We start from the raw sequence: 22325 nt of genomic DNA, 5'->3' as shown, positions 1-22325 counted from the left end.
AGAGCTGGGTAATTTTATGACTGTTAATAACATTTGTAGTAACACATGCTAAGATAATCAAATCTTATGTTCCAGAGTGTAAGCTGTTCAACTGTTGGGGTCAAAGAGAAATTCCCTCGTTCTCTCTGCTGCTCCCTTCCCTCCTGACCAACATCCACAGATGATTAACTGGGAGCCTTCTAGGGAGAGAAGTTCATTTTCTTTTATAACATCAGGTATTGCTCACTAGATTTAAGGGAGAGCTAGTAAATAATATAGACCAAATCTATTTACCTTGCAATTAGAAAGAATCTGAATGCAAGCATTTAAAAAAACACATTTTCTTTTAACTGATACATACATGTGTATTTTTGAGAGACAGACAAAAATAAACACAAATTACAATTGGCATACACTTGTACTAGGAAATAGCAGGACTGGATTTTTTTTCTGTGCTGTAAAGTGACTAATGGAAGCAATTCAACAGCTACTCTTGGACCTTCAGAATGGTCGTTCAAATTTCTAACATTTGAGTTATAAGAGTAAATGCATAAGGACATGGCAAAACAAAGTTGTTTTTTTTCCCTAGTAGACTAAATACTACAGAGAAATAATAATATACATTTTGCTATATTTCAGTTTAATTTAGCAGATGGTTGGACCTTGTTAATTATGGCCTCACTTTCATCAAGTATTTAAAAATGAAGACATTGAAATGCCATAAAATTGTACAGAAATATTTTTACCAAATTTAGACAATGCCGTGATTCTGTACGTGTATCTGCATGCTTTCCCAAACTTTTCTGTTTGTGACTAAATTTCATTAAAAGTATTGTCATGCATTAGAATCAGAACAGAATTTAGAAGATCACAGATCTAGTTACTTGACTCAAAACTGTGAATCTCCTTTTCTCTTAATCATCTAGTAATATATTCCAGGCTGAAAACATAGCTTTAGCAAGAAGCCACAGCAGTATAACAACCAGTAAAACTATTCTAGGTTTAGCACAACAACTTTTTTGGAATGGAAAAAAAAGGCAGAAAAGAAGTCACCAATTTCAATTTCATTGCGGTGTTCTGCAAACCTCAACAGCACAAAGCAAATTCAGCTGCCCTCCACACAAAGTTGGGAAAAGGGAGGTCTGAAAAAAATCCAGAACACACACACACAGACATACACACATGCCACTGGTCAAACATCTTTAGAAGCAATATGATGTTCTTCTATGAACAATATGGAAACGTAAGTGCATGCAAACAAACGCATATATATGCTTGATTTTAAACCTATAAAAGCTAAGAGAAAGACAGATGATGTTCTCATAGATACTTTCATTCCATTATTTCAACTGTGCCTTATGATAGGCAGATGTCAGATTTCGTGATGTGATCAAACAATATTGGAAAAATTGTAATAAAAATGGACTACATGATGCAATAATCAATTATCAAATAGCAATAAACACACTTTTCCTATTCTACATGTGAGTAGCGGTTATAAAGGTTTAAGAGCAAATATTCCAAATACCCTATTTGCAACTATTTTTACAATTAAAGAACTAAACTTTAGGCAAAATCCTAATATGAGTTTTGTGCATTTTATTACAGCAATCTTTGAACATGAATACTGTTGTATATTACAAGCCCAGATTCCAGTAGCTCCATTAGGGCAAATCCTCCAGGGCTTTGGAAGTACAGATATCTAACCCAGATACACTGAATGAGTCACTGGGAGTACCTCCCCCTTTTGTTTATCTCTATAAGCAATGCAGGTCTCTAGACATGGCTGTTCCATCCTATTTTCAAGAAGACACCTGAAGTAGTTTAAATTGGTGATGCAAAAGACACTTGGGCTTAAACGTTCATATTCATATTTAGAATTAGAAATGCAATCAAGGCAGTTAACAAAATCCTACCAAATGCTACTGTCTTCAAGTATATGCTTTGCCTTGTGCTGGATGTAAATATATAATTGCATACCATGCATATATAGATTAAGTAGGCTTTTTCTGTATTTATCAATCTGGGGTTTTTTTATTTATTTTGTAGCATTTTAAGTACACTTATTCAAGGTTGCATTTTATGATTGCCGCTTATATATTACTCTGTTTATGCTTAGGCCTTTTTTGTTATGTTCAGAGAGAAAAGAAACCTATCACTAAAGAATAAGGATGGGTGACAATGGAACAATGATAATAACATCATTATGCAGTGTTTTGCCTCTTGTACCACCATCACTGCCATGTTTTTCTCTGATTATTTCAGCCTCAGGAAAATGTGCTGCTTACTGTTTATGTCAGGAAGGCAAGATTACTGTTTGCATGATTACAATATCAAGTATGATGTACATAATGCCTGTGATAATATAGATGTACCCCTCAACTAGCTCCTGTCTTTAATCTTCATTCAACAGGAAAAAAACCCCACAAACAAAACAGTGAGTTGCAAATTCTGGCAGCCTCGTATAGGCCTTGATCTTGTAAGGTGCTGAGTACTTTCATTCCAGCCCAACAGAGGCCTCAAGGACATGGACAGTCACTACTTAACTTCACGGGAATACCTATGTGCTTATATTAAGAACAGACTAATGCACTTCACTGAATCAGGGCCTAAGTGTGTAGTTCTCATATGTTCACACTGAATCTGAGAATAAAAATTAAACACCTTCTTTCCAGGCTGAAAAAGATGCTTTCTCTTTCTTATTGATTACTCCTTTTTCCCTTTGAGACAGGTAGGTTGAAAGCCTTCTGGTATAAAGAAGAATTATTCTTGTTTAGGAATAAAACGAGAAAGCCAAGAACAGAGTCCTGTAAGGATTTGCGCAAGTGGTCAACACCTTGCATTAACAATGTCCTAGCTGAAGGCAAAGGAACAACTCCCTACCAGTGAAATTGCTATATTTACTTACTTATCTTTCTAATACAATCAGAACTAAGTTGCTCATAATTTATGTTTTTAAAATTTGTACTCAAGGAAAAAGCAGCCCAAACTGGATTTATGAACATTATAAATTCATCAAAACCAACAAAAAAAAGCAAATGATAAAGTGGGATAAAGGTTCCATTTGCTAGATCCGACATGCAAATGCAGGCAAATACGTATTTCCTGGAAATTGGGAGAGATTTACATCTCTCAGAAGGAGTAACTCGTCCATGCAGGAAGTATGAATCAAAATAACGCAAGAGAGAGAGTACTTTGAAAGGGTAACTGAAGGCTATGCATTTTTTGTCATGCAGAACCCAGGAACCCTTACACCTGAAACCATCTTAAATGCAAAATGAATACCTACAGGCTGAAAAAATTATGTGGTTTTACTGCTGCAATATACAAAGACAAAACTGCTAGTCATCTATAGCTAATGCTACTGGCGAAAATCCATTCTCTAGCTTTTCATTTAAAGTAGAATGATTTTATAAACCTTGTTTTGTTTTTATCATGAAAAGCTTGTTTCAAGTTTCCCACATAAGATATCCATTAAAGTACCCTTCAGCTCAACGCAACAATGACAGTTTAGAAAATGCTTTTATACCTTAACAACCCATCTTGAATGGGAGTTTCAAAAGTAGTGGTTTCACCCACAGAACATATTAGCCACTTACGTCCCACTTAAGACCTATTTTTGACCTCGTTTTCAGCATAAGCATAGACTGGGTCCTACTATATCTCTCTGCATTTAAAATGAGCTTTTTCTCTCTTTTCCCCACCCTCTTTCATCCACTCTAGATGACATATATGGAAAAGTTCATGCGATCCACTGAAGGAACATTCCAGCACCTCATTCCAGTGGAAGACTTTTGCTGCTCTGTGGACAATTACAATCTGTGAGTAAGAGGGAATTTCCTGCCCCATACCTTCCTTACTCTTTTGTATACTTGTATACTTTATAACTGCGGTCATATTTTCTAGGAAAGAGAACAACAATGTCCTGGGGAAGCAATCAGTATTTTGAAGCTTTTTAGTGTTCTATATGTAGACAATCATAATACCTACTACTGCGCATTAATGATACCCAAATGATTTTAAAAAGGAGGTTGGTAACGGTATCTCCAGGCACAGCAAGGGGAAATTATTATCTTCTGGTTACCCAGAAAGTCAATGATTAAGCTGAGAACTGAACCCAGGACTTCTGAACATTAGGCCAGTCCACTGGTTGTTATGCCACACTGCCTCTGCCGTAAATCTATTTGATGGATTTTTCAGTCATGGAACATTAAAGGCTCTGCTCTTGTCTAATGAATATGTTTAAAGAAAACAGCACAAACAAAAGCAAATGTAACACTTAAATTATCTGAGACATACTGCTTTGATGTCACACTTGGATAAAGGATTTCCTACTGGAGACCTATGTACACTTATACATGCTGAAAAATATTTTAGCCATACCACTAGCTGGCATGCTGGTATCTATTTATGTCTGAAAAGGGAACATAATCAGTTTTAGTTGGTTAAGTACAATCTGAGCCAACTTTTATATTATGACCAAAAGCTTGGCAGTGCAGTAGCAGTGGCAAGTAGCAGAAAATTGCTTACAGTGTTATTTGCCAGATTCCTTGAACGATTTACATTGGGTTTTCAAGAGAGTTTGAAGTATTAAAAACTTAAGATTTGGAAAAGCCTTGGACTCTGGATTTTTGTTCCTAGTTGTAACAAGATGCACAGGAGAGGATTATGATATAGTATGACTGACTAAATGAAGCATTTTTTAATATAATTCTGTGATTCTGTGATAAAGCACCTGAAACATTTAGGAGCAGTTCAGTTTGAACTGTTAAGATATTTTTTTTAATTGAAGATTTGGAGAGCCAATTGATTTAGATTAAATGCTCAGCCTTTCACATCTACTTGTTTAAGATTCATGTTGACATTGTACTAAATATGGCCATACAGTTTGTATTCCAGATAAATTGATCTGACTACAAGCCTCACTCTTTAGTATGATTCTTACTCCAAGATAAATCAATATTTAATATCTCCTGCAACAGCCCCAGTAGATAATTTTAAACCTTTTCTCCATCCCATTAAGTTACCTTTAAAAATTCTTTATACAAGGCTTCACAGATGACTTCTGAAAAACTAGTTTATGAAAAGCAGTCTGAAATTCATTAATTCAGACGGAAAGGATTTTTTAATCTTGCTGCATTGTGCTGATCTCTAAATCCATCTCTGTTTATCTAATTCTCCTGCTCAGCTAATTTGAAGAATAAATAAATACTTCCTGTAAATCTGTAACACAGATTTTGAGCATAAAGAAAAATATCCTTCTGCTGCTTGCTGTGTGGGACAAGATATCTCTAGGGTGTGGATTTCTGCAAAAGGAGGCTGACCAAGGCTCTCCCTGACTCCCTGAAAGGATGGGTAGTCTGCTTTATCAGGTACTGACCTCCACCCAGCTCCAACCGTGCTGCCACATCAGCTAGGAGAAGAAGTGATAAGTAGCAGTATGCTGAAGCTCAGGCATCAGTCACATGCCAGCCTCCATTCTGAACATTAAATTCTACTGTCTGCTCCCTCTCCCCTCCCCACCCTCCAATCTGGTGGAGCGGCTAAGAAGGAGGAAAAACATCTCTTCCCCCTCCCTCAAACCTCTCCTATGGCTAAGGGCCCCAGTGGGATAGGAGTCTTTGATATCAGAAGAATGCAAACAGCAAGGCTCAGGTTTGCTGCTTCTTAGGGTTTAGAAACAGAGACATAAGAGGAATTTCAAATGATTATATATTGGGAGAACTGAAAGAGTTGATGCCAAAAGGAAGGAAAGAACTATATACTCTGGAGCTATCTGGTTGTATATCCACCGTTCAAACTACAGGATCTTCATATTCCTATCTGTGCTCTCCCTTACTCTTATTTCCTACACTGCATTATATTCAAAGTGCAGTTTCACAGACACTGTATGCAGCAGTGAAGCTCTGTCCCATCCCTCACTCTCCATCCTACTGGTTCCTGACACAAACAGTCCACAATCCTTTAAATCTTCTGATTCAGCTATTTATGGGGTCATGCTGAAAATTCAAACAATCAAATAGTCCAGTTTAAAAAAAGGGGAGAGAGGATGTTTTGTTTTCAAGGCCACGTTTTGCCGCTTTTACAGTAGAGTTGCTCAAATAGTTATGTCCTTGAGGGGGCAGTGAGTTGCAGCTCAGGTTGCTGAGAACCTCTTTGCACTGGAGGGGCAGCCTGTGAAACCTAAATAGCTCTTGCCTTTCAAATCTATTAAAGATCTTCATCTCAGGAACCATGCCTGCTTTGGTTTGGTTCAAAGCAGAGCCTAAAAGGGTCTGATCCTAAATGAGTTCTTTGATCACTAATAAAATAGAAATATTAAAGAAAAAAATGTGACTGATTCACTCATAATGCAGTTTTCAATTTTATCTCTATTCCTTTGCTACCTTCAAGCAATCAAAAACGTGATAAATTGTGTATTTTGCTTATGGAAAATGTTCAGTGTTTAGCCTAGTTGGGAACTGAAATCCAAGGCAGATTTAGCAACAAGAGTGCAGTTGTATAACGAACATACCCACTATATTGCAAAAATATGTGAAATAGTATTCACTTTTCACCATGTAAGATGTCAGTGGGAATTCTACTGTGGAAATTGTGTGCTAGTCTATTAATTAAGATGTAACAGAGACCAACAATATGAGGATGTTGTTTTCATGAGACCTTACAAGAGTCCCAGCAAAAGGGGATAAGCAGCAGGGAAGAGCAGCAGCAAGGACAAAAGGAAAGGAGACCCAAGCTAGCAGATCATTGCAAACACTGGAGAAAAATCTCCCTCTCTCCCATGATAAGAGAATGATAGAGACTTCCACTACCTAAACTGTAGTCTGCACCACATCAGGAGCATTCCTAATACCACAGGAGTGGTGTCTCAGAACAGTGGATAAGTAAAGTGGGTCCTGATTCAGAGAGGCACATGTGCTGAAAGCCATTCTCAACATAGCAAATGCTTTACATTAGAAGAACTTAAATTGGGTCACGAATAGGATATTGGGTGCTTTTTTCCCCTTTCAACTGGATTCTTTATGTTCTCTTAACACATATTCCCAGGTAGCTATAGTAATATGGCATCGATGGGGATAAAGGGAAATCACTTGATAAACCAAACCAATAGTATACTTCATCTCCTTCCCATATAGGACAATTGACACATTCACTATAAATTTCCCATACTGTAGTTCATTACTTTTGCCTGTTCATGGTAGTGAGTACGTACTGATAAACTATGGATGAATGAAATGGAAATCCTACATAGCAGAGCATGCTATTTAGTGCAGAGGACTTAGAGGTACCCCAATCTATATCTTGTCAGTCTATAACTGCCTATTGCCCATTCCCTGCAAAGAAAGAGAAAAAGTAAACCTCAGGTGAAAGACGGTGGGAGCAAAACTTTGCAGGAAAATAACTTTCTTGTATTTATAAGTTTTGGAGTATTTCTGAAAGGAAACAAAGATTTGACATGCACTTCAATAAGACATTTGTCATGATGTAGTGTGATCTGGAGAGTGATATCGAAGAATAAAACACAGAAGTTATGCAAAGGTCATGCAGGTAATCCCTTGATAAAGGGGACTCCCTTGGGAGGAAGAGTGTAGCCAGACAACCTAATCTAATTCATGAGTATTCAAAGACCTTGAGTAGCATCAGGCGAGGAACAGAATTCTAGCAAGGAGCTGGCAACTGAATATATTTCGGCAACCTGCTGAGCCCTTGACAGACCAAGAAGTTTTACAGTACATGATGTGGCAGTGGCTCACTTTGAGTACAGTTCTAATGCAAATCCTCCCAGCGATGGCTTCTGTTCATATTGGCATCTGAAATATAGCAAAGAGTGTTCCTGGGCTTTAAAAATGGAAGGGAACAAGCATGTCAAAGCAGGATGCACTAAGCAAGAATCTGCATGTATATAAAAAGATAGGTCATCTGAATAGGAGCCATATAATGAAATTGTCACCTAGCAATTTAACTCAAGGATGCAAAGAAAATGGTAGTGAGATAAGAATGCATCCATTGCCTGCTATCACGGGAAGCCTTTGGCAAGGTAACAGTGAGGGCGTGCACCCAGCTACTGATCAACACTGGTCTGACATTAAACCACAAGTGTCCACTTCTCTGACTGGCTGTTTAATAAATTGCTTTGGAACGGGTGGAGGTGAAGAGGAGATCTTTCCAAAACCTTGTCTCAATGTTCTCCCTCAGTTAATGAATGTCAGCAAGTGGAAGAGAACAGAAATTTGATATGTTTTCCCAGCCTTTCTTATAGAAGCATTTGCAACATGTTAGAGGCCACAGGCATAAAAGTGAAATACTGGGAAATTATTGTTGTCTGTAGATTTTCAGGATGTAAGCCGGGCAATTTCAGCTTGTGGGTTAGCCATACTTTAGGTTTTAAGTAGTGTTATAACAGCTTACTATGACTTGAACATGATTTTAGTACGAGTAATCTGATGTTGAATATCATTTATTACCCTGTTACACATTTCCAATTGAGATAGACCTGTTCATGGAGTTAGTATTATGTGACTAGAGATGGACAAGCTATGTGCAGTGAACAATTTATCCAACAAATATAGTCTTTCCTATCTTTTCAAACTACCCCTGGAGGATCAGCAATTTCTATACGTGTATGAGTAACTTGTAAGTGTTCTAACAATCTAACTTCTGAGTTGTGCGTGAACAATGCACGTAAATGCTCAATAGTTTGCAGCTGGTGATTTATGCTGTAGTTGGTCACCTAAGACAAATTATATTGTTTTAAACTCACTAAGTATTGCAACATTGCCTTAAACTACCTGAAAAAAACAACTGGGAATTCTCTCAGCCAAAAGACCTCCCAGGTAGTGGAAACCCTTGACTTCTATCTGTCAAATCCTGCATCCATTAGCCTCAACACCACAGAAAAAATGATGAACCTGCGTCAGGCATGCCGTTGGTAGGAAAAAGATGGCAGTGGTAAGGCATAGCGCAGCAAGGCCTGCAGGACCCCTAGATTAAATTGCTGCAGAGTTCACAGAGTTGCTGTAAAGATCTATAATTAGCATTGACACTGTATCAGGGCTGGAAGAGCTCCCTGATACCACGTTCCTCATTTGGTCAGCGTGGAGTTTGAGGTAGGTGCTGCATCAAAGCCTCTGTTTTTTTATGAACAGGGGGTGAGCAATTTGGGCATAAACAGCAAATGCCTAGTTGTACCCAAATGTCCAATGTTCATATGCAGATACATCCACAGAAATAAAAATCCATTTGTATGAATATTTGTGAAAACAAAGGAAGGAATAAGCATGGTCAAACTCCATTAATCAGATTTCAAACAAACATTTGCAATTACCGTTTTTGCATTATTTGCTCAAGTCTTTTCATGAGATAAAAGAAGACAATTTTACCTGCTAGCATGCTTATTCTTTTGTTTGAAGCAAAACAGTTAAGCCATCACAAAGAAGTGTATAATCCCACAAACAGGCAGCTAAGTAAATATCCTTCAACACCAGGGAGTACATTTCAATTTATCATACCTATTGATGCAGCCTAATGATACCTGAGAAACAGGAGACATTTTTAATTTTAGAAAGTAATGACATATCAGAGAAAGTAATCCCAATGTATCCTTGCTGTACTCAATCTACTGCAGTTAAGAGAGTTATATTGGCAATGCATTTGGTGTTGTGAATTTACTTAGAGGAATACACAGAGCTTGGAAATACATGGCAGTAACTTTTGTGGATGTCTCTCCTTGTATCTAAGTGTGAAATAATATGCAAATATATTCTTTAGTTCTCAGGACAATTGAAGAAGCGATATGATAGGATTGTGCAGCTGCCATTCTGACCCACCATTTAAATCAATGAATATATTCCTGTCCTAGCAAATTTATGTTTGAACAATAGTTTTTAACGTATCTTTATTGTTTTGTGGAGAAGCAAAATAAAAACATAGAAAAGATTTCAGTATATATCTGCAAAGTCTCCTGAGTAGCTTAAGAAATGTATCGTACATAAGAAGATACAATCATTATGCTGTTACAGTCCTCACAAAGACACTATCCTTTATGGCAGAACATCATCCTTTGGGAAAAATTATCCTTGTTGGTTTGTGCAAATTTTTCAACATTCACCCTGGGGACCCATTTTAACCTAATTCTGTTCCTTTGGGATTTTTTGTTCCTCCAAGATTTAAGGGAGAAGACCAAAATAGGGCAGAGCTTTTATCTTTTTTTACAGGAAATACCCCATGTGAGAGAAAAAGCGGTGTATTTGGCATTTTTTGTTGAGCTGGAAAGGCAATAGAAGAAAGGGGCCAAATCCCATTATTATTAATTATTATTATTATTATTATTATTATCATCATCATCATCATTATCATCATCATCATGAGTTCTAAAACCTGCAGCTAGGCAACCCCTTCAAGTAGCCCTGATGACAGAAATAAAACACCATAGCTGTGTTCAGCAACCATACAAGCATATACTATTAAGCATAGGTAGTAGCAAAAAATCTAGTGGCCAACATTCAAATGCAAAAATAGCTATTAATACCAAAAGAGTGTGCTGGTTTCTTTCCTGAAAATAATATTTTATGGCCTAGTGTTCTCGTGATTGAACTGGAAACATGAAAAACTAAAACTGCACCTAATATGGGAAGTTTCTTCACTATACAGTGTGTGTATATATACACACTTACACACCTGTGTATATATATGTGTGTACAGTTATTAAAATAATAATGTTTCATATAGGTTCTTTATGTTTAGGTGCATTTTCTTTTAATTTCTTACTTATGTGCATCATTATTGGACTGGTCAAACTTTTTTAAAATTTACGGTCCAATAAAGTTTCCATACTTTGCAAAGATTGTGTATTTTTCACTTAATTAATTGATTTTGATAATTTAATCATAATTACATAATTTGAGGGATTAAGCATTTAACTGCACATCTAACATATTGGAACAGAAATACACAAACTACCAACTTTACCAAGAAGATTTTGGAAAGTAAGGCATTTGAGCTAAATGCTTAAAAACAAAGGTCTGCACAGCAAATTCTTCTATAGGTGCAAAAGTGGATCCATAGTAAGCTGTCACCAAAGCTAACTTATCTGTAAATTTAGATGACCTACATATGCCAGAGATTTTTGCACTGTTTCTTTTTGTCTTTTCACTGTCAGTTCCACAGTTTCAGTGAAGATGTATTTTTAATGTGTAAATTTCAAATACATTATTTTTATGTCTTTTTACATGTAGCATACAAAGTAAAGCTGAAAAAAATATTAGTAGGGATATTGGTAGGCATGAGTATGAATACTTAGGTGTAAATAGTATTTGAGCAATAGCATGTGATCAATTAGAGGCTGAATCGTATGTTACGTACAGACAGAAAGTTAACGTTTCATGAGCAGCTTTAATATTTTTATCTCTTGAGTTTGAAGAACAGGCTTGACAAGATTTCATACCCACAGCCTTCTGCACCTGGTTCCCATTATAAACCTGCCCTTGATAATGGAGCTATGTTCTTCTACAGAGGCTAATGTTAGCAACGGTATTTTCCTCCCATAACTCTTATAACCTACGTACCAGTGTTATGGCTGTATTTGACCCCTCTGTGCATGTGCAGTTACAACTTCCATCACCTTCCTCACTAAATACATAGAGATCAGATAAAACATTTCTTTAAGTATGGGTACAATTTCTAAGCCTGATTTTATTTCCTGTGATATCTATGAAAGCTAGTGATATAGTACAGGCTTCAGGGTTATATTGAAAGATTTTTTTTCCTTGTTTGTTTATAATGGAGACATTTCTCTCTAAAAGATATGGTTGGAGACCCAGGGATTAATTTCTTTTTTTTCCAAGATGGTCTGCTTTGAATTTAATCTCAAATTAGATTTTAAAGTTCTAATTGTAAAGATAAATTCACTGCAACACTTCTCTGTGTCTGAGCTATATTAAAATCATTCAACTATTCAAAGATGTATCTCATTCCTGATCAGACCTCACAATAGAAAGAAAAAAGAAAGAAAACCAAAAAATGACAATGCTCACTCTGCCCTACTGTTGTCCTATAAATACATTGATTTAGAAAACCAATGCAAGCACATATGACAATGAAATTCATACAAAGGCAAAAAATCATCAAGACCTTGAACTTCTTGAAAAAAATAGCAGGGAATTCGCTGGTGTGATATGCTGCCTAGGAAGTCCAGTCATAACACACAGAATACACCCTGCAAAAATGTTGCTTGGGATCATTACTTTTTTTCCCCCCATTCACTGTTACGAGCTTATACTGATTTCATGCTTTATCTTATCCTGTCATGCAATTTCAAATATTGGAAGCGACAGCGTAAATGAACAGAATTTCTCCAGCTACAAAACTAAGTGTTTGAAGTCCAGCATGTTTTCCCGTTCTAATAAAAGGGGGCAGTATTACATCAGCTGAAATTCTGAATTGTCCAAATTATCGTAAAAAGTGCTGGAGAAGGATACAAAACTGCTGAATTTCACTGAAAATAGACTGCTACTGTATATGCAGTCACAAATCTGCTTGTTTGCCTTGGGGTAAAATTTACAGAGCTAGTTTAGTGAGACTTCGGCTCCTGCATTGCAGATAGTTTAGAAAATTTCTATTTGAGTAACTATTTTTCTTTCAAAATTATTAGGGAAATATTACAGTTGATATAAAATGAAGGCACATATTTCATGTAACTAGGATAAGCGCTAAGCCTAGAAAGGAAATTGCAAAATTATTGCACTTTCAAAAAATTTTGGAATACAATATTTTTATATTTCTTTCTTTTTTTTTAATTATTTTTAAATAAAGTTTTTTGAGAATAAAATATTGGTGCCCAAGTAGGGATTTAGGAAGTTAACTTTGAACATGCAATATTAAAAAAATCATTGCTTAACATGTATTAGGTACAGCCACAAACAGATTACTAAATTGGCCAAATTCAAAGTAAAGTATAAAGGACGTTTGTTTTGTAAGAATTATGAGGACTGCTGGGATTTGTGTTTGAAACTTTTCCCTATTCTGGGGCATTTAACTTAGACAAGTCATTTATCTGTTATAAAATGATGGAACTGTGAAGAGGTTGTCTCTATGCAACGTGTCCTTCTGCGTCTCAGAAACTCCCCAGGGAAAGGTTTGTCAACTGAGCGGAATGACGTATTCAGGAAAAACAGTTTCCCAGTTGCAGTGTCTCTTTGTGGAAATCAGATTCTTCATTAGACAGATGGAATACACTCCCACTGAGTTGAATAAATTGCCTATATTCTTGCAAGAAAGTGAGACCACACTAACAGTTCCTTAAGTAAATCAGTGTCTTTTTTCTCTATATACAGTTCCAGATTTTGTATTATGGAATCTAAATATATTTATTTAAACTTAAATTAAATTATGCCTCAGTGTAAGCTATATGAGGTGGGACCTTCCTTAAGTTGCAGTGAGAATGGAACTTGGTACAATGACTATTGAGACAATACGTCAATAAAAGTAACAACTTTGCAAAACTACTAATTTGCTGTTAATATTGCTATCCCCTTTTTGGCCTAATTATGAGCTATTTGCCCTTTAATTACAAGTAAAACTAAGATTTAACCAACAGAAATAAGGATCCAATTGAAAATGCTTACAGTTTCTGTTATGTCTCTCAGCAGACAGAACTATCAGCCCTGACCACTTATTTACTAGTTACAAATACTCTTCTCTAAGCAACTAAAGGAAAAAAGAAAATACAAGAAGTTTTTCTTAAAAGGTAAAATCAAATGAGAATAGATCAGTCCCTGCAAATCTAAACCACTTATTCCTAAAGATTTATAAAAATCCACAAGGCCCTTATGACCAATTTATTCATGTTCTCAATTTAAGGGGGTTCATGACTCCTTTTGGTAAAAGGACAAAAGGTAATTGAATGCAGGATGCGCTGCTAAGTATTTTCTTAACTATGTGCTTTTTTTTTTTCAAACTGAGTCCAGAAATGACTAGTAACAAGGATGCTAATAACAACGTGCTTCTCGTGGTGATTGTCTGAGAAGTACCCTGCACTTGCAGAAAAGACAGTGTGACTCCTGCCTCTGCAGTTGTTCTGTCTATAATACTGAACGTCTGGGGAGAAAAAAGCTAGTAAAAAACTGTTGGCAACATAATCCAGTACTGTTTGCATTTAGAAAAAAGCAATACAATGATGGAGTCATTGCGGGGCTGTAGGCAGTCAAAAGGAGATTATGCATGACTAGTAACTTTTCCTACAAAGACTTCCTGAAGTGTTTTTATCAGGCAAAGTTCGTACGCATGTGCAGTAGCTTCATATAAATGATGAAGCGTAACAGCTCCAGAGGAGTTGTTACACTCTATTGTGTCAATAATCCACATATTTAACAGTCCCTAAATACATCAGACCATAACACCTCCAAAGGGGTCGTTATGGCTTATCAAGTCAAATCCAAGTGCCTAAATATGGATTTGATCAATAGACTGTAACATCTCCAAGGGTAAATAATATACGTTTTTAAGAATGTACACATTTTGCATACAAACTGTGATCTATATTAGCACAAATGATGTGGATTCAACTTGTAAAACTTTGATTTAGAAATAAGAAAGGAATAAAAGACTCATTATAAGAGGTGATAAAGTACCAAGACTCCCAGGAAGTAGGCGATGACTCATGTCATTTATTTTGGGGTCTAATTCTGATTTCCTACTGCAAATACACAGTTGCCTGAAAATCTACAAAAGAGTGGGAAGAGAATATAAACATAAAAATGTTATACTAAATTCTGCTGCCTCTCAGATCCCAATGAATATGCTTCGCAGGTAAGTAAATGAGGAAGTGGGGATATATCCTTGGGTCTAGCAAATATTCTGTGATTATTGATTGGGTATTTGTTCTGTCTTGACTTCATATATTTTTCTCCAATGAAATGAATACATTTTTGCCTCTATTTTTTCTACAAAGATTTTTTGAAGTGTCTTTGTCAGTGTTTTCATGCTTTATGCACAAAGAAGATAGGATCTGGGCCTTTTAAAAATAATGTCAGTTATCTTATGAATTATATAGCATTTTCAAGTTCATTTAAAGCCTTAAATCAAAGCAAATCTAGGCAATCACACTACCTCGAAATACTAAAATAAGTACAAGTAGCTCTAGCAATGCAAATTTTGTTTAAGTACTCTTTTGTTGAAGGTAAACATGACTTGACTGGAAAAAAGTCATATCCTCTAAACGAAGCCAAATTTTGTATTTTACTTTTACTTATATCACATGGCAAGAGATCTGTAGGTACTATTTTCTGGATTTTCCTAACTCTCCCCCTTTACCCAGTGTTTCTTTTTAATCTGTGAAACCATTGACCCAGTTACTTCTTCCCTTTGCTCAGCCAGACTACACCTGATCAGCACCAGGTAGAGTAGAAAAAGTCAACTCTGCTCTGACTTTTGGCTTTGTGTGCCCTGTACTGGTTTTGCCTCAGATAAGAGTTAATTTTAGTTCACGTGGTGCTGTGTTTTGGATTTGTGGCCAAAACAGCGCTGATAACACTGAGATGTTTTTAGCTATTGCTGAACAGTGCTTCTACAGCATCACAACATTTTCTGTTTCTTATGCTGGCCCACCAGCAAGCAGGCTGGGGGTGTACAAAAGGGGGCACAGACGGGCCAGCTGACCCAAACTGACCAAAGGGATATTCCACACCATATGACGTCGTGCTCAGCAAGAAAAGCTGGCGAAGGAGGAGGAGGAAAGAGAAACGTTCGGAGTTTTGGCATTTGTCTTCCCAGCTAACTGTTACATGTGCTGAAGCCCTGCTTTCCTGGAAACAGCTGGCTGATGGGAAGTAGTGAATGAATTCCGTATTTTGCTTTGCTTGTGCACACAGCTTTTGCTTTACTTATTAAACTATCTCAATCAACGAGTTTTCTCACTTTTACCCTTCTGATACCCATCCCACTGGAGGGGAGGGAGCGAGCGGCTGCACGGTGCTTACCTGCCCACCCTAACCCACAACAGTACATAAATTTAAATGACTCCATAATTGTAGATGTCCATAGAATGGTATCACCTCAGAAGTACAGCCTAACCTTAATGCTTTAGCAAATGACAAAGTTTGACTGTGCCAGAGCGCCGCATGTTTTTGTTTTGGTCTTTCTGATGAGTGAATCTCTGTGAGCACTTTTAAAGCTTTGTAGGAGATTTTTTTGAACAGCAGAATATGAACAGAGGCAATTTTAAATTCTGTGTCTCTAACCAAATACAAAGCTTTCTGAGATTTAAATGACACATTTTCAAAGAGGCCTAAGCCCAGGCTTTGAAGCTATGTACATAATTTTGTAAGCGCAATCATTTGCACAACAAACTATTACCAGCTATCTGAACTTGAAGACCAGTAACTGACCAGAACTCAATAGCTTTTTTAAACCAGCTGCAGGCAATTAATTTGTCATCTTTTTCTGGTGCTGGCTTCTAGCTATTCATTTATACAAGTCTAATTACCTGAAGCCAATTTCTGAAAATTTGGTCCTGAAAACATAGGGTCCTGATTCTTCAAAAGAAACCAATCCAAAATTGCAACTAAGTTGCAATTAATTTGAAGTTATCAAAGCTTCACTGGGATTATGACAGAAACTATATACAATCTTCTTGGCATACAATTATTTCAAAATTATGTTTTTCTAATTGAAGTGATCTATCATCCTTCCCCCCCCGCATTTTGATCATCCTGCCCATCATTTTTAGACTAAAAGAAGTATATCGTAATGTAAAAATTGAAAGGCAGAGGGTAAAGGGGGAGAGTATTCTAGAATTCTGTTTGTGCAAAGGATGCTTCTGATTTTAATGTATTTTATACTTGCTATAAAATATAAATACATTCCCTTAGTATTCATGACTGACTTAATTCTTTTCTTTAGGATAGTGGGAATATATCATAATTTTAAATGACTGATTTATATCCTATTCTTTTGTAAAGCCTGCCTCTTCTTGCATCTACAGAGCAAGGATAACAGATAGCATACCAAAGGTAAAACCAGAGTACATATTACAACTTTTTCCTGCCTTAGTGGTTCACTCTGTAATACATGCTACAATAAATAAACCCAGCAGGATTATATAAGGGCACTGAGAGATTTAACAACTGATTTCCTAGCTCCTGTTTTATTCTTAGGTTTTAAAAGTTGCAAGTGCTACCATGAAAAGTCTCCCCATAAAAGACGGCATTTGAGAATGATGTTGTTTATATTTGTTAAAGAGTTCCAATTGACTCTACTATATTTGCAAGTAAAAAAAATCTTTTTTCCTCTGCCTGCCTGATGTATAACCTCAATCTGGAAGCGCTACATCAATCTGTGTATTGCTAGTAACCAGCACAAAAAAGAAATTTCAGATTATTCACTGAAATATTTACTGAATCTGCTTTAAAAGGTGAAAGATGAAATAGAAACTTGTTATATCAAATACAAGACATAAACATGGTACTGAAAATACTCAGGGAGCAGACCTGATAAGTGAGTGGATGCCATTTTTATACTTACTTGTCAAAGTCAAATCAAATGTTAAGAATTCTTTTAATAGCGCTTAAAGTGTATTAGATATTTTTAAATGTCAAGCCACTGAAACTCACAAAAATATTTTAAAATAAGCATAATTTTATAAACTCTTAATACTGATCATAGGTGTGGCATTTATTTTATTTTTATAACTTGGTCTGTAGTTCACTACCTCTTAGTTAGTTAAGAGAAACACTGACTTTACAGTTAGAGTGTTGTTTGAATATGGCCTGCTTGATCAGTTGTTAATTTCTATATTTTTTCATGGTATCAATCTGAATTTAAGGAGTTTTCAATGCTGACATTTAAACTAACACTAGCAGAAATAAATATGTATTAGCCTCTGAATCTGACATGGAAAAGCATTGTTAATCCTGTGTGGTAACAGTTTAACAAATCTTTTTAATAGACACTGAGCCTTTCTCTTATTTTGAATACTGTAAAGAATCTATCAAGCAAAAATATAAAATGTAGATTAGAAGGTATGTATCAATGTTGATGGGCCTGTTTACAACTTTTCTTTGCCTTTCCATGCCTTGCTACAATCCACTTACTCACCAAGTATTCCCTTGTGGGTTGAGAAAAGATCATAGTACCATCAAATTCACGGTTTAAGATATAGTTAGTATTCTGCTGAGTCTTATACTCTACCTGGATTAACAATTCCTGTTAGTCTTTGGAGTATAATATAATTTTCCATCTCTCCCCCAAGATACAAAGAACCTACCCTCTAACATACAGATATATCACAGAATTTTCATTAATGAATTATAGGCATTGAAAGCTACCTGTTTTTCAACTATTTTTTTTTTCAGCAAATAGTCTGAAACACTATTTGCTTTATAGGCTAATGAATGTGTGAGTTTTCTTTTCATTCATTACTAAATTGCATCATAACTGTTCCTATTTGCTGATGCCATAGTGATTACTGGGATAATATTTTTGCGTTCTAGTTAACTGGAATAAGCATTGTGGTATATAACTGATTTTGTGTCAGTGATGAAAAATAACTTGTGTGCTGTATTTTTTGCAGCATAAGCCACCTCTAGGGAAGCTAACAGAGAAACATTCTTCATCCAAAGGGCTGCCGTATAGCTCAACCAATTACCTGGTTCAGCGTTCAGTGGCTCTGTTATACATACAGAGACCTGCTCCTGGAGCAGATCTTGTAGACCTTGGAAAGGCCACAGAGCAGGGCAACACAGATACAAAGAATTTTCCAAGAGATTTCTTTGTCCTCTGAGCAGTCTTTAAAGTGTGTGTGACAGAAACCGTTCCTCACCTTTCAGATATGATCCCAGGTTGCTATTTTGTAAACCAGCTGATGTCCTGCTCAGTCCAATGCTGGTCACGTTCTCTCCCCACTTACTCTCATTTACTGTTTTATTGTAACGCCCCATTTCATTTTACTGTTTGGAATCTACGGCCAAGATTCAACAAAGAACTTTCATCTCTAATTTCCCATTGAAAATAAGAGCCAAAAGCACCGTTTTGAGCCTAAATACATTGTTGCATCCGAGTCACAGATTCAAGCACACTCAGATAGGTTCAACAGCATTGTAATACTTGACCATGCTAGTACATAACTGGCCTTTTTGCCATATTTATCAATCCAATCATTCTCAAAAGCACCATTTAAAATCTAGTGACCACAAACAACAGTAGCTTCAACCAATTCATTTTCCACATTGTTATATGAATGCTTGCAGCTTAATCACATGAGTGCACAGGACTGTTTTTTTCAATGCTGTCATGTAAACGTAGAGGAGTTTGTAGCACAGCACTGTGAAGTGACAAGGTATGTTTAACGTGAAATCAGAGATGGCTAAAAGCTCTAAAAAGAAATTTTATATAAAAATAAGAAGCTATTTGCAGGGAAAAGAAGAATGAATGACAGACTTAGTGGCAATGGGAGATATTACCTTTTCATTCCTGCAGTTGTTTAGACCCATGTTATTCATGGAGGGCAATTTTCCATCAACACCATGCGGCTGCTGTTGCTGCTGCTGCTCCCTCTGGATCTGCTCTCTCATTTTTCGAGCCTCCTGAATGGCTTTCATTACTGTGTCCTGGTCCCCGAATAGGGCAGGTGAATTAAGACTGGAAAGGATATCTACAAACAAAGAACACACTCTATTTAGGTAATTATCCAAATTAGAATCTGGAGTAAGCACTCAGCTCCTGTACTGTTAGAGCTGCACCCAACTAACATCTGCAAAAGGAGGAAGAGTGGCAATTGTTGTCTGTTTGAAGGCTGAATTTATCTATAGAAGTGATTGGTAAGCCTGTGCACTTCTTTTGCTGTTATAAATAAAACCCTGAAGGCTTGGCATAGCCTGATATGGAGGTATCTGAGCATACTCATGGATTCAAAGTTAAATATGTGTTTAAGACAACAGTATTCTGAAGCTTAAGTGGAAAGCCTTTGAAGTATTAATAATAATAATGAATAAAATGAATAAAGATGGAGAAAGAAATCTTGCTTACTTGGCCACAAAAGTCTATGTCAATTTTTAGAATTTCTTTATTGAGAGAACCACCACTCTGGACATTTAGCTTTCAATTTCAGAAAGAGCACCCATAGTTACTTTTGCGGGACAGAGCTTCTTGTCACCTTAACGTGAGTATAAAGCTCTAAATCAGTAGAGGAAAAAAATAGTTTTCTTTCTATCACTCTGAACAGAGAAACTTTTAAACATGCATCAAACTCACACAAAACATTTCTGTCGCATCTTAAAATGCATGCTAGAGGTAAAGATGAGTACCCCAGATACAGTTTCTAATTTGACACCAAAAGACAGCAATTATTTGGTGACTAGTTGTTTTGTATTGCTGTGATGAAGCTTTAACTTGATCCACCTCTTCCTGCGTGGGAGTATCCTCAATACTGCGCTTGGATAGATTTGTGTATATACATTCTAGCCAGGAAATTTTGAGCTATCAAAGTTTGTGAATGACCTGTGCGCCTGCCTAACAGTAAATGCCTTTTATATAAGCTCTGAATTAGTTAGATTTGTGTACTTACTAACAGTCCACTATAAAACAAACAAACAAACAAACAAAGAAAACAAACAAAACCAAACAGGGTAAGACTTGGAATTCTCCATCAAAGATAGTTTTCATATTCTTTTGACTTCAGTGAAGTTCAGCTGAGTAAAACATAGAAAAATCAACCTTGCAGGACCCTGAATTCTTTTAAAATAAAAAAGGTTAAGATTAAGGGTTTCTCATGCTTTATCCTGGGAACCAAACAGTTGCTTTAACACTGTGGTCTAGATGAGAAGAGATGAAACTGTGATGTTTTAGATGGAACTGTGACGTTTTCTGTCTGAAGGAAGCACCCCTCTCCAAAATAAAAGTAACATATTGGAGAACAACCATTGTTCTTGCTGGGTAAAATTTCCAATGCTCTAAATTGATTCATGAATCAAATTCCATTCTGGGGCCTAAGTAAGTTGGGAACAATATTTGCATGACTTTTAATGAGACTTAGACTCCCAATCACCTAAATTTATTGCAAATATGGAGCAAAAGCTCCTACGTTGCTTGTTGATTTTTGACAATGCTTCCCTGGCTTCTTTTATATTTAAGGATTGAGAGGAATTAAGCTTTTATGACTTTACATGAAAAATATTCACACCTTAGGCCTATCTCCTGTAGCCATTTCTCTGGAATGGTCTATGACTTCAAACTGATAGACGACTTTCTAATGTTAGTGCAGTTATAGCTGGAAATAAATGAACAGGTAGGATATCTAGCTAGCTGCAGAAAGTATCTTTCAGAGATCATGATGTTCCCAAGTGTTTTGAGAACAGAACAAATCATAATTTTTATATATTTAATGTATGTATTTAACATATCTGTTCATTATTCACAAGTGTTTCTATATATTTTACAAGTACACTTGAGCTAGAGATTGTGAATAAGTGGTCTGTAGTAAGTATTTAGTCGCTGTTAAAATTTACTATTTGAACTTTAGGGCTGATCATCTATATTTTTCAGCTCTTGATTCTGTTTCTTGACTGGCTAAGGTAGTCTTCAGACATAGTTTTCAGATCAATTTTGTTTCAAGCCTTAATAAGCTTTATTTCTTAATTAAAGAATCTTGAACACAGGTCAAAATTTCCCTATTTTCAACCATATGTATTAACAAAATCTTCACAGATGGGTGAGCAAATAATAAAAACATGAACAAATAATAAAAAGAACAAATAATAAAACAAACTGGCTGGACTGAAGCCTTTCTGACTTTGTAAAAAAAAAATACATATATATATATATTCAGCATATGGTCTTGGTAAGATGAACTTAATACCCAGAATGCAGAGGATTAGATTTCTTTTAGAATGCTGTTCTAACAGTATATTTGGGCTAAATAGCTGAAAACCACATTTGGAGTTACCTTCTTGCCTGGCTTCTGGTTTACCAGAAACCAGAGATTCTGAATGTTCCCTGACCCTGGTTCAACAGAGTGCTTGAAAACTTGTTTATTTTAAGGTATGTTACACTGTTGCATTGCATGCACACTAATCACGTGAGCCATTATATGTGTCTGTCTAGTATCCACTCAGGCTGTACATGCATACAAAGATAATTTTTTTTTTTTTGTTTAATCCAGAGGTCAAAATTCAGAAGTTAATTTTGCATGGATACACCCGATTGATGAAGATACTCACACAAACCTCTTTTACACGTTTTATATATACATCCCTGTTTACTTATGTGTATATATTTGTATGTATGTATATTTCTTACATTATATATTTATTTGCTATATTTCTTGTAGATGCATATCACTGCTGCATCATTTCGGT

General features: G+C 36.1%; 1 protein-coding gene across 1 annotated transcript in view; it reads right to left on the bottom strand.

Annotated features, from left to right (window-relative positions):
• The window catches only part of SOX6 (SRY (sex determining region Y)-box 6), a 245163-nt gene that overhangs the window by 36915 nt on the left and 185923 nt on the right, over positions 1 to 22325 (bottom strand). Inside the window, exon 11 of the mRNA XM_009892024.1 lies at positions 19434 to 19624. Within this exon, the coding sequence (XP_009890326.1) occupies positions 19434 to 19624 (191 nt within the window). The remainder of the gene's footprint in view (positions 1 to 19433; positions 19625 to 22325) is intronic.

The sequence above is a fragment of the Charadrius vociferus genome, unplaced genomic scaffold (genome assembly GCF_000708025.1).
Source record: "Charadrius vociferus isolate BGI_N301 unplaced genomic scaffold, ASM70802v2 scaffold179, whole genome shotgun sequence".
Lineage (NCBI taxonomy): Eukaryota > Metazoa > Chordata > Aves > Charadriiformes > Charadriidae > Charadrius > Charadrius vociferus.
The sequence above is the reverse complement of the archived record's forward strand: the minus strand, read 5'-3'. Positions and strand labels throughout refer to the sequence as shown.